Raw genomic sequence first — 16,749 nt, forward strand, 5'->3', positions numbered from 1 at the left:
ATTGCATAAACACGTTTTCTGATTTTTTAGTGCTATTTAACCATCTCGTTGCGGTGATTAAGAAGCCCATGACTCCCTAGTCCCCACAAAGGCACAAAGATACTATGCTCCAAATGGTCGGCATTATTATCTCTAGTGGGTTTAGAACAAGACAACAGGAATAGAAAAGGAGAATCAGCTTGATCCCCTCTTGTTTCCACTACGAGTTCACATCAACATGAACTCTCTAATCCCAAACCTTTTTAAAAATTATTATCTGGTTATAAAAATGATGTTTTTAGAGTATATATGCCTATAAAAATGGGTCACGAAACTCAAAAAGGTAACAAAAGAATCAACTAATGTACAGTATTGGAAGGAAAGAAAATGATTAAGGCTTGATCTTCAGAAAAATCTTGTCATTCTTCAGAGCCACCAATCAGGGACTTTCAACCTCCTGTTTCTATGTACAGCGAGCTTGACATTTGGTATCTTGTGCTTTACCTGTCTCCACAACATGTTAACCGCGTCTTCCCTCTTGGGCGGGTACTGAAACTCGAAGTGATGAGATACGTTCTTCAGGTTTTCCCACATCTTCAACCATTTCTCCTTGGGAAACTGCCGTAAATTGTCGAGGATGAAGCCTGGTTCAAGCGCCTCTTTTACAGAGTAGAAGACTGAGAACTCTGAGTAGTCTATCTCATCTTCGAACGGCAGCTCGATCTTGTCGCTTATGATGACCGGGATGCAGTGGCTGACAATGGCATCAAATAAGCGGCATGATGATGGAGTGTCTCCAGCTGGATGCAGACAGAACTTTGATGATCTCATCCCTTCCGTAGACTGGAGTTACAAGCAAAAAAAACACACACACACACAATAAGAGAAAATAATCTTCCTATTATCCCTCTCTAAACCAGCTTAAAAAGAACAATAACTAACACATACAAGAACCAAACACATGAATCAGTATCCTAGTACACAAGAGCTTACCACTTTGATGTTTTGTGTTGTTGCTACACTCTTCTCATAGTGAACATCAGAGTTACCAGCCAGCAACTTCTCCAGCTTGAGACGGATTCTACCTTCAGCCTTCCTAACAGTATTCCCACGGAAGTAAAGAAGGGTGCCGCGAGCCTCGAAGGGATCGGGAGTACTATCATCATCCCCAACAACAACACCATCCTCTCTAAAGGACTCAACTACATGTACATACGGAGAAACCACGTCTTTATCTAAACGTGCCATCTCCTTTGGGTAACGCCCAAAGTCAGCAACAATGAGAATCGATGCGTTAACTTGCTGCCTCAAGAATCTAAAGGCATTAGGATGCGTCATGGGAATCACATGGTCTCTACCACCTGAGCGTTGCCAGTAGTTAGAATTCTCAAGATACTCCATTAACTCAACCTGAAAAAAAGAAATCAATTCGCAAAATTGTCAACCGTCAATCGCCGGTCAGATTTTCAACGATTCATCAGATCGTCACCTGTAATAGCCGGTCAAACTCCGTATCCGGATCGGTCATGTTCTTCCCGTGAGTGTTGAAGCTCAAGGAAGAGAAGAAGGGGACGTAGAAGGCATCCGCCGATTCCGGATCAAAAACCCTAACCGCCTCTTTCTCTCCTCCGTTGTGGAGAAGCGAGGCCATGAGCCAGTACTCGACGCTGTGCTGGCGCTTGATCCCGGAGGTCTGGGGCCAGGGAGGGAGGTTCTTGGCGGTGATTGGCTCGACGTCTGAGCTGTGAGGATCCATCATCGCGATGTTGAATTTTCGAGGGAGGTCGTACATGAATACGCGGAGAGGTTGTGCGGCGGTGGAGTTACAGGGAGAGGAGGAGGAGGAGGAGGAGATGCCGCGGGGGAGAGACTGAAGCTGGGAGAAGTAAGGGGTTGGATCGACGGTGCCCATGTAGATAGAGTAGGAGGCTATGAGGAAGACGAAGAAGACGATGGTGCATATGGTTTTGCCGTACATTTCTTCGTGATGAGATTTGGATCCAACCGTCTGGCTTCTGTTTTTTGTTGCTTGAGTTTTGACGAAACGTATGGAGTCATAACCACAAAGAGATTCTTCTAGTCAGAATTGATCTGGCAATTATTAAGATTTTAAGAGTCAAATCCCAATAATAATTTGAAAGTTTTTTTTTTTTTGTCAGTAATTTGAAAGTTTATAGATCTTGAAATTGTAGCGTATAACACAAAAATGTAAAACTGGATTTGTTGGGAGTATTTCATCTTGAGATAAAACGGTAGAAACTTTAGGATTAATACTTAGCTTAATTAATGAGTGGAATTAGGCAACGAAAAAAACAAACAAAATAGTTGGGCAGATGGATGTGAAGATGGGATGAGTTTATAAATATAACCCTGAAATTCGTAGGTAACTTTCAAATTGAAAAAAATGAAAGAGGATACATAGTGGCAAATATCATCATATCCAATGATGATATCTACAAACAAGATAGGCGGCCAAAATAAAATGTTTGAGATATCATGTAAAGTTGTTTCACCGAGGAGCTCGACAGAAGTTTGGAGGAGTTTCTATATCAATAAATTTGAAAGAAATGATTCAAGGTGGACGAAACTGTAGACTGGACCGCCCTGAATAATTCCATTGGAGAAAATAGATTGGACAGGAAAGAGAGAACATCAGATTTTTCGAAGCTTGGAAGAGGTTTCTATATTTATAGATTTGAAAAAGATGACTCAAGGTGGATGAAACTACTGACTCGACCACTAGAAATAAATGCTTTGTAGAAAATAAACTGGAGAGAAAAAAGATCAATAACAATTTCTTCAAAATTTGGAGGAGGCTCTATATTTATGGATTTGGACAAGATGACTCAAAGTGGATGAAACTGATGACTGAGCCACCGGAAATAAAGTCTTTGATTGGCGGATTCTTCAACTCTCAGTTGAAGTACAAAACTGATGAACTCTGCCAATATAATCGTTAACTTATTCGGTTAACTAATTGGGAAACCGAATAATAATCTATTTAGTCAGTTTCATGCTAATCATATAAACATTAAGTTTACATAACAATTTTTTGGTTTCTATGACTAGATTCTTGGGTGTGGCATGATGCTTTTCAGAAGGAGAGACAATGTTCAAAGTAGTTGTTGTCGGGATATTTTGGGTGAACCGGATCAACAACGATAATACATGTTGCATGCACCTACTAAAATGGATTGGTCAACTATCCAGAGATCATACTAAGATTCAATACTATTAAGTGGATAATATGTGTAATATTTGGATAATTGATTAGGATTTAATATTTGGTATAACTATATGGTTGTATTAATAATTAACAAGATACATGAGATTTTTTTCGATATTTTGATCATGAGACGGGTTGAGAGTTTATTTTGTGGTAATCTTTTGTAAGAAATCATCATCATATTGATCATCTCATAATTCAAGTCTATCATATCCGCAGGTTTCTAAGAAATATATACCAATTTCATGTTCTTACATTTAGATCATTTTAGAAGATTACAGTTGTCATTTAAATCTACCTGATAACACTTACATATATATCATTTTGTCAGATCAGCTAAATGTAGACTCATCTTATTTGGTGAATCGATTCAACAACGATAATACATGTCACATGCACCTAATAAAATGAATCCATCATCTATTATATAGATGAAAAGTATAATATCCGGATATGATAATAAATTTAATACAATTAGTTGCATACGATGTGTAATATCCAGCTGATTGATCATGATCCGGATAATACAAAATTAATTTCTATACAACTTGTAAATGCCTGAAAGATCATTTTGTTAGCCGAGATTTGAAATATTGGGTACTTCCAAATAAAATTGGTATTTTTGAAGTACGTCGGATAAAGAATATATTAATATGAATATGAATATATGTTATCTTTATTTTATTTTATTTTATTTTTACAACAAACATTTACAGACTCATGTTGACTCTGTAAACCAGATTGGTAACTCCGCATCCATGTGAACGACGAAAGATGGTTGTTTCCTAGCACTGCGTGCTAAGCTATCCGCTCGTAGGTTCTCCGTCCGGGGTACATGAACGATGTCTGAGTTGAGGAAACTTCTTTTTAAAAGCTTTATGTCTTCCAGGTAACTTCCAAATGCTGGTCATTCTTCTGGTTCCAAAACCATCTTCACCGATTGAGAACAATCTGTTGCAAACGTAACCTGAAACTCTCTTAAATTCTTCATATTTTCGACTGCCCAAATTAATGCCTCCACCTCCGAGTGTAGAGGTGAAAGACATGCCCTTACATTCTTTGCCTCTAGTAAACCATCAAAACCCGGTAAAGTGTTATACCAGCCTTGCCCTGAAAATAAATCCTTGTCTTTCCATGAACCATCTATGAAGCACCATCGTCCTGAAGTTGGTACTGTGGGTCTGTTCTGTGCCTCATGCTCCCTCGTTTGAACCTGTACTACCTGTGCCTCAGCCCAAAGCGTTGATTCCAATTCCACTATTTTCAGTGTGTCCCTTGGATCAATATCCAGATTACTAAACACTTTGTTATTTCGAGCTTTCTATATATACCACAATATCCATCCAAATTGGTGGTCATCTAGCCTTGGATTGACTCTCCAAAATAGGTGATCCATGTTGGCGAAGAAAGAACTAAAAGGAAAAATATTGGGGTTCGATGGTATCTTAGATAAAGCCCATACTTGACGTGCTGGAGGACATTCAAAAAACACATGGTTTATTGATTCCTTCGGATCTCCACATCGAGCACAACGTATATCTCCTTGTATTCCCCTTGTTTGTAGATTTTTTATTACCGCTATACATCCTGAAAGGATTTGCCATAAGAAATGTTGTATCTTTGGGGGACACCGCACTTTCCAGCAGAAAGCTTTTAGTATATCCACTGTGGGACCAATAAATTCTGGTGGTTTTTCCCTATCAGGATAGACCCGCTCCACTTGATAACCTGATTGAACAGAGTATTTCCCATTGTTAGTGAAATGCCATCCATTCCTATCTTCCATTGGATTTCTACTCAAAGGTATACTTTCTATAATTTGTGCATCATGAGGATCCACCAAAGCCCTGATTGCCTGTAAATTCTATGTTCGGGATTCCGAGTTAATGAGAGAATCCACTGTAAGGTCCGGGTAACTGTTTTGAAGGTTTTTGTTTGCTGGTCTCGGGCGAGTGGCTGAGATCCAAGGATCATTCCATACTGAGATAGATGAACATGTTCCCACCCTTTTAATTAGTCCTTTACAAACCAAAGATCTAGCAGAAGTAATACTCCTCCAGCCATATGACGGGGAGTATGAACGGATCGGTTCCAAGGGTGAAGCATTCCTATAATACCGTCCTTTGAAGACTCTTGAAAAAGAGTATTTGGCTTCTCAATCAGCCTCCACAATTGCTTTCCAAGCATCGCCGTGTTAAAATCAATAAGATCCTTAAAGCCTAGTCCACCATTATCTTTAGGAGCACATAATTTATCTCATGATTTCCAATGCATACCTTTTGTGCTTCCTCCTAGACTCCACCAAAACTGAGCTACTGCACTTGTTAGCTTTTTAACTGTAGCCTTCGGTAACCGATAAACAGACATCACATGATTTGGCAATGCCGTAACCACCGATTTTATAATCACATCTTTTCCTCCTTTAGTCAAGAATCGAAAAGTCCATCCATTAACCATATTATTCAAGCGCTCTTGTACAAAGCCAAACACTTGTACCTTTGATCCTCCAAGGCTTTCTGGTAAATCTTAATAAGATCACATTCCTCCTATATTCTGGATTCCTAAAATATCTCTCAATTCTTGACGGCTGGATTCTTCAATTTTATGTCCAAATTGAATTGAAGATTTATGGAAATTATTTTGTTGCCCTGAGTCCGTCTCATATTCCTTTAGAATCCTGAGAATGGTTTGACATTCCTCTTTATTTGTCTTGCAAAACAAAAAACTGTCATCTGTAAATAGCAAATGAGAAATTGCTGGACAAGCCCTTGCTACCTTCAGACCAGTTAATTGTTTTGCTCTCTCCGCCTTCTTAATATTCACAATTAATGCCTCAGTGCACATGATGAATAAATAAGGAGACAAAGGATCCCCTTGACGTAAGCCCCGCTGGGGGGTTATGAGACCTCGTGGCTGACCATTGAGGAGTACTCTATATTGAACCGACGATATACATTCCAACATTATATTGATCCATCGAGGATCAAATCCCATTTTGTGAAGAAGAGCCTCAATAAAACTCCACTCTATCCTATCATACGACTTGCTCATATCCGTTTTGATCGCCATAAACTTGTTTCGGCAAGACTTATTGGTTCTCAATCCATGAAACATTTCCTACGCTATAAGAATATTATCTGATATTAACCTGCCCGCCACAAAAGCCGATTGTGTCTCCGAGATTAGTTGTGGTAGGCAAATTTTCAATCTTTGACACAAGACTTTCGAGATGATCTTATAACCAACATTACATAGACTTATCGGCATTAGTTCCGTCATCCTTGTAGGTCTCTCTATTTTCGGAATCATACAAATATTAGTAATATTTAAACGTGGATCTATATTTCCTGTAGCCAGAAAATTATTCACCATCTCAACCACATCCTTCTTAATAACATGCCAGGAATGTTGAAAAAAGAGAACTGTCATTCCATCCGGACCTGGCGCTTTCTCCGGGTGCATCATGAATAAAGCTTATTGAACTTCTTCCTCCGTTGCTAGTCTTAATAAAATTTGATTCATTTGAGGGGAGATAGACAGAACTATCTCTTCCAAAAAGCTATCAAATTCCGTTGGACCAGTGGTGCTAAACAAATCATCAAAATAGTCAACCGTCAACCGACACCTTCTCAACTCTGTTCTCCTCTGTTATCCAATTACCCATATCATCATGGAGTCCCACTACTTTGTTGCTAACCCTACACTGCTTTGTTAAGACATGATAAAATTTAGTATTAAGATCCCCAAATGAATACCACATATTTCGGCTTTTCTGGTACCAATATTCCTCCTCATCCTTATAAGCCTCTTGTAACTTCTTGGATACCTCAAGAATCTCCTCTTGTGTTCTATTATTATCCATTTGAACTTCTTCCAATGCCTGTTGAAGATCTTTAATTTTTTCCTTCCCATATGGTTGGTTATCTTTTCGCCATGACGATATTTCATGGCGGCAATTATTAATTTTTGTAACAACAACTGCAATCTGTCCTCCCTGATTTTCTGTCCAGCCTGCTACTATCGATTCCATGAGACCCTCCTGTCCAACCCATCTCTTAACAAACCTGAACTGTCTCTTTCTCTTTCGTGATAAATTATCCTCCAGAAAAGCAACCACAAGACGGTGATCAGAACCCACCATCTTCAGATATTCTGTGTAAGAGCGTGGCAAAAGCGTATGCCATTCCTCATTTGCCAAGGCCCGATCCAATCGAAATCTAACCATCACTGCTCCTTTTCCTTTGCCCCTCCTTCCTTGCCAAGAAAATTTATTACCTCGAGCAGGAAATTCTAGTAATCCACTATTTTTTATCATGTTGTTAAAAGGAATGAAAGAAGTTGTACATCTTAGTGCTCCCCCATCCTTTTCATGATTCCCCGTAATCTTATTTAGATCGCCAATAATAAACCATGGTTCAGATCGTGATAATCTAAACCGAGTTAGTCTCTCCCATACCTGTTCTCTTAACTCTTGTACCAGATCCCCATAGACAAAGGTAAGGAAAAATTGCTTTCCTTTGACCACCGCCTCTATATCTATCATTCTGTTGCTAGAATATAAGATTTTTACTTGATATTCGTTGTTATAAAAAAGAGCCAAACCGCCGCTCCGCCCATTTGGATCCACAGTAACCAACCTATCATATCCATAGTGTGATTGAAACCCTTGTACGAATTCGAAATCTTGTTTCGTTTCAGATAAAAATAAAAAATCTGGTTTATGTTTGTGTCATATCTCCCGGAGATAACTTATGGTACAATGACTTCCGAATCCTCTAACATTCCAACTTAATATTTTCATATATAAAAATATTTGTATTGCTCCATCGAGCCATAACATACAGGTTTAATGATACCCGAAAATGTTTTAACATCAAAACCCCACAGCCACCATATCAGAACTGCATCCAAGTATTCGCCAAACCCATGTAAAACAAAACCACACCATCCTAGTTCAACAATCTGATGTAAACCATTGTACCATTTTTTCCAAAATAGTTGGCAGTCACGAATCCAAACCAATTTTAAATTATATTATATTATCAAAAAGCTCCAAGGCTTCCCAAAGTGCCGGAAGGGAACCTGTGTTAACAATGAAATAATACAATACCAATCATAATCCATTATCATAGAGGAATAATTTTTAATAAACTCCGGATTAAACATATTGAAAAATCCATTCCACTCAGCAATAGTGAGATTCCTCCTCATGTCCTCAAACCAACACTTTACCATAGAATCCACAGAAGAATCAAAGAGAGATGTTTTTGAATATGACCAATTGCCTAATACATACCACACTTCCTTGTATGTTTGCACGTCAAAGTCTACAACTACAAAAGTCATGTTTGACCTGATTGACCTTACTCTCCACAAAATTATAACACAAGAACAAAAAGAAATATGTACCCTCTTATAAACTGATCACACCTTATCAAGAGAAAAAACTAATCCAGATTCCATTTCATACACAACATTAAACTCTCTACTTTGATGCAATGACTGCCATATAACCCTTATGTACTGGATCTCCTTTACGTACTCCAGTCTCCATGAACCTCCTCCCTCGAGCCTTCTTTGTAACCTATAGAACTTCACCCACTGATTCTCAAACCTTTCCCGCTCCTGCCAATTAAGAAAAGAGAGTCTGCACACATGCCCAAACTGAAGCAAGATTCCGGATTTGGTTACGTGTATCTCTCTCCTCCATTTTCCACGTCCCATTGATTCCGTATTGATATCAAAGACTCTCCCAACATGACCATTTTTTAATTTCCAGATGTAAAAGCCATCACCAGCGTTTAAAACAGTGACCCTTAACAACCCAAGACACCGTGCAAACCAAGAAACATTATTATTCCAGCATATCAAAGCACACCAACATAATAATGCAGTAACTACTTCCCTTCTACCCTTGAAACAAATTAAAACATCAATACTCATAGAGCTTATTAAACCAATTGAAACTCCCCCCCCCCCCCCCTCCAAAATCCAATTCCTTCGTACTTAATCTCACTTCGGGTAAGACTTGATCCATAACATCAATACTCATAGAGCTCCTCAGTCGTAAATCCCTCAACCAGATCCAATAGCTATCCCTCGTCTTCGCTCAATATCCTGTGAATCCTATCTTTTCTTTTCCCTTGAAACCTTCCTTAAGATTTAATTGATCTTTTCCTTCGGCATCTCCATGAATCTTCCGTATCCCTTTGATTCCCGATGAATAAAGATGCCCAATCCGATCGTACTCTCCAGATCCCCATCGATTCCCCGGATCAAAATTTCGAAAATCCATCAGAACCCTAAAAAATATCACTATCGCCATCGCCGTCGCCTTTATTTTGGACCACAGAAATAATCACTAATCTAGTATTATATTAAATGATATATTAGTAGTTATGTTATCTTTAAAAAGCTTAATAACAACCAAAACTAGTCAACATTTAGCTTCATCAGAGTCATCGTTTTGCCTAGGTCTGGGTCATATAAGTGCTCTTCCCGAAACTTCTCCTGTTAATGTAGATCAGTGAAGTCACATAAGTGTACCGTAGAACAAGAAGCATAACTGATTCTTGTAATTGATTCACATAAAAAAGTGTAAGAAAAACATTGACAATAAATCATTATAACTCATAAAGAACCATCAATTAAGAAATTTTCAATTTTATCCCATAATCTCAATCGTCACCAAATAAAGGTTTCAACTTTATACCAAGTTGAAACCTTAGAATTTCCAATCACGAGAACCTGCGATTCGAACATGAACCAACAAAAATCTTATTACAAATCAAAGTTTAATCAACAACTACCATAATGCTTACCTTGTAAACTTGGTCTATAATCACATCACTAATGATGCTAGTGTTCAAAGGTGAATCTTTCGAGAAGAGCTTTAGGATCATTCTTATCGGCGGACTGTTAAAGTTATGGATCTGCTATGTACTCATTTCGAGACTGGTGTGGAGAGAGAGAGAGAGAGAGAGAGAGAGAGGAGAGAGAGAGAGATTTGGAAACTTTAGACGTCTAGATATTAGGGGTGCATATAGAACAATAGGGCGCTCTCTCACCATATTGATAGGTTGAACATTGTTATTTCCATTTTTCTAATATGTTCCCTTTCATATATACTCACTATTTAAACAAAAAAATATATACCCACCACAAATTCCTTTAATACTTTCAAACTTAAAATATGATAAATAAAATTTTAAACCAAAAAATAATTATACTAAAAATATAATAAAAATGTAATAAAAATTAATTTAATTATCAAATTACTCGAATTTTTACTATTTTTTTTTTCAAAAAAGAAAAGCAATCATACATTGCAAATGTTCAAACATCAACAGTACTCATATTGGAACGATATATGCATCGCAAACCACCATATTTTTCAACTATGTATGTTCAAGCTGTTTATGACTTTCACCAAGTTCTTGAGGTCTTAAACAGACACCTGATGCATTGTTTGATACTTTCAATCAATTTCTCTTTAATATTATGAGATAATGCATAATTGGTTTACAGTTGTATTTCGACTCTGTATCATGTTAAGTTTCGTGGCATATGACTCAAAATCAGTAATGCATTATATTAATTCATGTCGTTTATAGATCATTTTATGTATCTTTGAACTTATAATATGAAATCATAACCACTGAAACCTCTCAAAATATTATACCGTGAAATTCTAGCGGCTTTCATACCAATAGGTAACCACTGAAACCTCGTATTTGGTACTAACATTAGTGAGAGAAGATAGTCACAAAGCGGAAGAAGCAGAATAGGCCAATCCATAAAGTATTAACGGGTTAGCCCATGAAATTAACAGGCCCACTTTCCTAGACCAATTAGGGTTTATGTCGTTTCGCCTAATATAAAGTCTTCGTTACACTTCTCTCATCGTTTCTGCAGCCAATTCTCCCGTTTAGCAGCAATGGTAAGCTTCTCTCACGCATCATCTCTTTTACCTCATATTGCACAGATTTAACCTAGACTCAGCCTTCTGATTTTTGTTATTCTGCGTTTCGCTAGGTGAAGTACTCTCAAGAACCCGACAATCAGACCAAGTGTAAACCTCCTTGATCTCAGTACCATTTTACCCTTTTTTCTATTCGATTTTGATTAATTCTTTTGCTAAAAATCTGCGTTTGATCATTGCAGCTTGTAAGGCTAGAGGATCCGACCTTAGGGTTCACTTCAAGGTAATAACATTCTCTCTTGTCTTTTTTTTTTTAAGAGTTTGATGTAAGGGAATGGTAGGTTAGTCTTATCTAAGGAAAACCTGATTTAGAAAAAGCAGAGCTCTGTTGCATTTGACAGATCTCACGTATACTTCAGGGAAATTGAATTGGTCATCGTGATTGGGTGAATCTGAGTTTTGATTTTATTACAACTAAAAGGTTCAGTACATGATGGTACACTGATTTCTTAGTTTATGTCTTATTTTAGTGACTTACGGTTCAGTAAATGATCCCACATTTCTCGTTCTTTGTTTGGTTTTCTTGTTCTGTCGATGAGTTCTTATAGTGTTTTTTTTGTCTTGTTGTTTGATACAGAACACCCGTGAAACAGCGCACGCCATCAGGAAGCTACCATTGCTCAAGGCGAAGAGGTACCTTGAAGATGTGATAGCTCACAAGCAAGCCATTCCCTTCACCCGTTTCTGCAGAGGTGTTGGAAGGACTGCCCAAGCCAAGAACAGGCACTCTAATGGTCAGGGACGTTGGCCTGCGAAGTCTGCTCAGTTCGTTCTTGATTTGCTTAAGAACGCTGAGAGCAATGCTGAGGTGAAAGGTTTGGATGTTGATGCCCTCTTCATATCACACATCCAAGTGAACCAGGCCGCAAAGCAAAGGAGAAGGACTTACCGTGCCCACGGAAGAATCAATCGTAAGTTTTGTAATTCACTTCTCTCATTGGTTTATGTTTTTTTCCTCTTGTTTGACTCGCATTGTTTCTTTTCTTGTTTGTAGCTTACATGTCAAACCCATGCCACATTGAGTTGATTTTGTCTGAGAAAGAAGAGTCTGTCAAGAAAGAGGTATTAACTCTGTTCCCATTGTTAAATCCCGGATTTAAGCATGTTAATAAGAGTGATTTTCATGTTATGTTGTTTTTGATATTTGTAGCCGGAGACGCAGTTGGCAGCTAAGTCTAAGAAATCAGCAGCTTAAGCTTTCTTTGTTTTTTTTAGTCTCCTTTTTGTGTTGTTGAAAGAGATTTTGTTTCATTTTTCTCCATCTTGTCAAGACGATAGATATGTTTTTTGTTGGATCTTTTGTTCAGTGTTGCTGTTTGATGATGGTTACTAGTTCCGCTAAGTTTATACCCCGTCTTGGTCTTCTCCTTCCAACTCGTCTGGTTAAAGCCAGGATGTATCAACCTTAAGAGACTGGTAGTAGTGACAGGATTGAGGCTTTATGTCATCTTCCACTTGTTGAAACTTCATTAACTCAGCTGTTCTTCGGATCACTTATTACCAATTATCTGAATATGACAGAATGGTCCAGCCATTTTAGACGATTTCTTATCTTTAATGTCATATGGTTAGCAAGACATCAATTTTATATATATTATTAAAACTGAAATATTTTTTGGTACTGTTCGGAAACAAATAACGATATAAATGAGAATTGTTTGAAAATATAGATAACATTATTATTTTTATTTACACATTTAGTCATTACATTTACAATAAATTAACTATTTTTTTGTATTTTTTTATTTACAGATTCTACCACTACATTTAAAATTAATTTAAATTAATTAATTACGAACACTGAGTAATATCTGGGTAACTATTTTCGTCGTAACACCATTTATCATCATATATTATTGAAACATATGTTAGTTGAAGTATATATATATATCATGGGGACTACATATATTGAACCAACCAACACTTAAAAGGATATGAATGGTAAAAGCAGTTTAAGCGTTACAGATCAAGCAGATAATGCAGATCAAGCGGGACAAGTAAAGATCAAACGGAACAAGTGCAGATCAAGCAGATAAAATACAGTTCATGCAGGAGAAATGCAGATCAAGCAGATAGAGTAATTTATTATAAATTATGAATTACGAAAGCAGTTCAAAACTATAAATTATATATTGAAACAATAAAAACTACGCTAAAATATCAAAACAAATATCTTAATTGTTATAAAATCGACCGAAATGCCTCTAGAATTTTTCATAAGATACTTGTACTTCTTCTATTTTCACTTTAGTTGATCGAGTTTTTCTTTGAAGAATCGGAAGGTTACACTAATATTAAACTCTTGGTTGAACTTATCACCGCAAAACATTCTACTAGTGGGTGTAGAATCTTTAAAACGGTAATTGGTCATAAAAAATAGTTGATCGTACAACTCAATAAATACTCGTTCTCGGTTAAGAGTCCATTTAAATTTGTCTTCTCTCAATAGATTTACAATATTTCAATCATTTAGCTATATATTGACTATTTTAAAACATAAAAATTATTAATTACTTATCTGTGCCGATATTTATGTAGGAAGATTTATATCTTCTTCTTTAGAAAATGTTGTGTGTTTGTCGGCGATTAGACATCATGTTTATAATTTTAAAATGACAAAAATAGTATTAATGTGAGCTATATAGTTTGAGCTAATCATAATCATCGTACATTATATATAAAGTCAGATAAATATATTTTAAGTTAAGTGTTTGTAGCAAAATTATTTATTGGCCAAAAAAGAAAAAAAAACAGATCAACACCACCAAATGTTAGCGGGTGAGATCTGCATGCAGATCAATAAATGTGGTCATATATATAAAATTTATCAACACCACATTTTTTTAGTGTAAAAAAGAAGTAGGAGTAAAATTATATATATATATGACCACATTTATTGATATGTTTATTGATCTGCATGCAGATCTCATCCGCTAACATTTGGTGGTGTTGATCTATTTTTTTTTTTTTTTTGGCCAATAAATAATTTTGTTACACACTTAACTTAAAATATATTTATCTGATTTTATAAATAATGTACGATGATTAACTCAAACTATATAGCTCACATTAATACTATTTTTGTCATTTTAAAATTATAAACATGATGTCCAATCGCCAACAAAACACAACATTTTCTAAAGAAGAAGATAAAAATCTTCCTACATAAATGTCAACATGGATAAGTAATTAATATTTTTTTTATGTTTTAAAATAGTTAATATATAGGTAAATGATTGAAATTTTGTAAATCTATCGAGAGAAGACAATTTTAGATGAACTCTTAACCGAGAACGAGTATTTATTGAGTTGTACGGTCAACTAATTTTTATAACCAATTACCGTTTTAAGGATTCTACACCCACTAGTAGAAAGTTTTGCGGTGATAAGTCCAACCAAAAGTTTAATATTAGCGTAACCTTCCGGTTCTCCAAAGAAAAACTTGATCAACCAGAATAAAAATATAAGAAGTACAAGTATCTTATGAAAATTTCTACAGACATTTCGGTCGATTCTACAACATTTGAGATATTTGTTTTGATATTTTGGTGTAGTTTTTATTGTTTTAATATATTATTTATAGTTTTGAACTGTTTTTGCCTTTCATAATTTATAATAAATTACTTTATATGCTTGATCTGTAGTTCTCCTGCATGATCCACTTATTCTGTACTTGTCTTGTTTGATCTGCACTTATCCTGCTTGATCTGCATGATTTGCAACGCTCGAACTGATTTTACAATTCATACCCTTAATTTCTGTATCATCTCCGTCGGCTTGATTTTCTGTATCATGTGTCATCATTATTCCTTATTATTCTCATACATACAGAATCATTACAACCACAATGGCGTTCAAGATCATGTATTTACTAATTTTAAATTTCTTGCTACAAATTTTATTTTCATTTTGTTAACTTGGTGAAGACAATCAAATGATTATACATGTGTTGCAATATAATTGTCTATAAGTTGAAGTTGTATATTATTATACATAATTAATATTTTTATATTTTCAATATTTCACTCCATCCCAACCTAGTATGTAATTACAATCCTTTTTTTCCCCGAAACATTTGAACTAAATTAGTAATTCCAGTCATATTCTTGATATAACTAACCTTTTTTGCAGATAATTCCTGTAAAGCAAGATGCTCATTCTTTTCACTCGATCCCAACCTGCAATACAAGAAATCTTTAGAGCATCCGAGTCAAGTACTCTTTCTGTTTTAGAAAGATAAACTTTCTGGCATTTTCACACATATTAAGAAAACACATTAAATCAGTATAATAAATGTATCGTTTTCTATAATTTTCAATTTTTAATATCTTTTAACCAAGAGTAATTCAATAAAATCAATTAACTTTTTTGAAGTTTACAATTTTATCATAGAAAACACAAAATATATATCTTTGTGAAACAAATTTTTTTCATAAAAATCTATCTTTTTGAAACGGAACGAGTATTTAGCAATAAAGAGAGAGAAAAATATGCGAGAAGTAAGAGTCTCGAGAGATGACTACTTATATTAGGAACTACCTTACTATATTACAACAGTGCCCCTGGATATTATCTTTACTCTAATTTTTATGCAAACTCTTTGTAAGTAGTTCACCACCGTCTAGTAACTACTGTTTACCTATTTATGCATATATCTGGTCTTTGGAGTGATGATGATAATAATGATTGCATAAAGCTGGTCTATGGAGTGAAGAGCTTAATAGTGGCCTTTGGATTTGTTACTGACTAAGTTGATCTAATCGCTGACATTAAAGTAAATATTTGTTTCAAAAAGTCCTCAGCTTCTTTTTGTCCAATCTCGTAAACCTTTTTGGTTGTCAACCTCTAATCTCGTAAACCTATTAACTCTATCTTGAGTCTCTCGCCACACACACCTCTCTCTCTTTTTATCAAACTGAGGTGGTGACAGTAGATTTGGTAATAAAAACGGCGCAGGATTGAAGTGCGGGACGGTGCAACTACGGTTCGTGCGGAATTAGAGTGCGGTACAGGACAACTGCGGTTTTAAGTAAAAAGCAATGGGGAATATTGATTGATTGGTGATAATACATATTTGCGGTATTGAATGATTATTTAATAAATAAAATAATAATGATATAGAATATATAATATATTAAAATAATACAAATAATATACTAACATAATAGATATATTTCAAAATAAAAATGTATTAAAATGAATTTTGTTTTAACGTGAAAAGTGTTTGATAAGTGCGGTTTTGATAACATAAGCAATACATAATAATGCTTGGTTGCTGAAAAATATTGTGTTTTACTATATAAATATTAAAATAATGTAAAATATAAAATTTGGTTCTTATTCTTGAGTTTTAGAGATATAAGATTTGTTCGGGTAATTTGTAGGATCCAAACCTGAACCAAACCGAGAAAAGAGGTTCGGTTCGGTTCGGTTCTCCAGTTCCACATAATTGTGCACATACCTATTTATTCTAATATTTAATAAAATATCAAAAAGTAATTATAAATATGGTTCGCCATAAAATTTTTACATTTTAATTAATTATGACAATTATAATATTTTA

The 16,749-nt window shown here is 35.6% G+C and overlaps 2 protein-coding genes, 1 long non-coding RNA gene and 1 other non-coding gene across 4 annotated transcripts; 2 read left to right on the plus strand and 2 right to left on the minus strand.

Moving 5' to 3' along the window:
- Positions 1-227: 227 nt before the first annotated feature.
- Positions 228-2,130, minus strand: LOC106406231 (probable arabinosyltransferase ARAD1). Its single transcript, XM_048747797.1, has 3 exons — positions 1,469-2,130; positions 973-1,389; positions 228-822 (listed from the first exon to the last, which is right to left on the minus strand). The coding sequence occupies exons 1-3, from the start codon at positions 1,955-1,957 to the stop codon at positions 406-408; spliced, it is 1,323 nt and encodes a 440-aa protein (XP_048603754.1). The 5' UTR covers positions 1,958-2,130; the 3' UTR covers positions 228-405.
- A 5,774-nt stretch (positions 2,131-7,904) lies between these two features.
- Positions 7,905-10,933, minus strand: LOC106374328. Its single transcript, XR_001274901.3, has 2 exons — positions 10,027-10,933; positions 7,905-9,952 (listed from the first exon to the last, which is right to left on the minus strand). It is a non-coding gene; the product is annotated as an uncharacterized LOC106374328 (long non-coding RNA).
- Positions 10,934-11,041: 108 nt separating this feature from the next.
- LOC106372951 (60S ribosomal protein L17-2) lies at positions 11,042-12,538 on the plus strand. Its single transcript, XM_013813202.3, has 6 exons — positions 11,042-11,144; positions 11,240-11,276; positions 11,369-11,409; positions 11,764-12,097; positions 12,181-12,248; positions 12,337-12,538. Exons 1-6 carry the CDS (start codon positions 11,142-11,144, stop codon positions 12,379-12,381), a joined length of 528 nt encoding a protein of 175 aa, XP_013668656.2. The 5' UTR covers positions 11,042-11,141; the 3' UTR covers positions 12,382-12,538.
- LOC125582837 lies at positions 11,498-11,630 on the plus strand. The gene has a single exon (XR_007320282.1). It is a non-coding gene; the product is annotated as a small nucleolar RNA snoR74 (small nucleolar RNA).
- Positions 12,539-16,749: the final 4,211 nt, after the last annotated feature.

This window comes from Brassica napus, chromosome C2 (genome assembly GCF_020379485.1).
Source record: "Brassica napus cultivar Da-Ae chromosome C2, Da-Ae, whole genome shotgun sequence".
NCBI classification, from domain to species: domain Eukaryota; kingdom Viridiplantae; phylum Streptophyta; class Magnoliopsida; order Brassicales; family Brassicaceae; genus Brassica; species Brassica napus.

Bases quoted from the DNA above. Each gene is read 5' to 3' on its own strand.
- LOC106406231 (XM_048747797.1), bottom strand. From the start codon at position 1,957: ATGTACGGCAAAACCATATGCACCATCGTCTTCTTCGTCTTCCTCATA. The intron at 1,390-1,468 runs GTGACGATCTGA...TCTTTTTTTCAG, and splicing joins AGTTTGACCGGCTATTACAG to GTTGAGTTAATGGAGTATCT. The intron at 823-972 runs GTAAGCTCTTGT...TTGTAACTCCAG, and splicing joins CAACACAAAACATCAAAGTG to TCTACGGAAGGGATGAGATC.
- LOC106372951 (XM_013813202.3), top strand. The intron at 11,277-11,368 runs GTAAACCTCCTT...TGATCATTGCAG, and splicing joins ACCCGACAATCAGACCAAGT to CTTGTAAGGCTAGAGGATCC. The intron at 12,249-12,336 runs GTATTAACTCTG...TGATATTTGTAG, and splicing joins AAGAGTCTGTCAAGAAAGAG to CCGGAGACGCAGTTGGCAGC.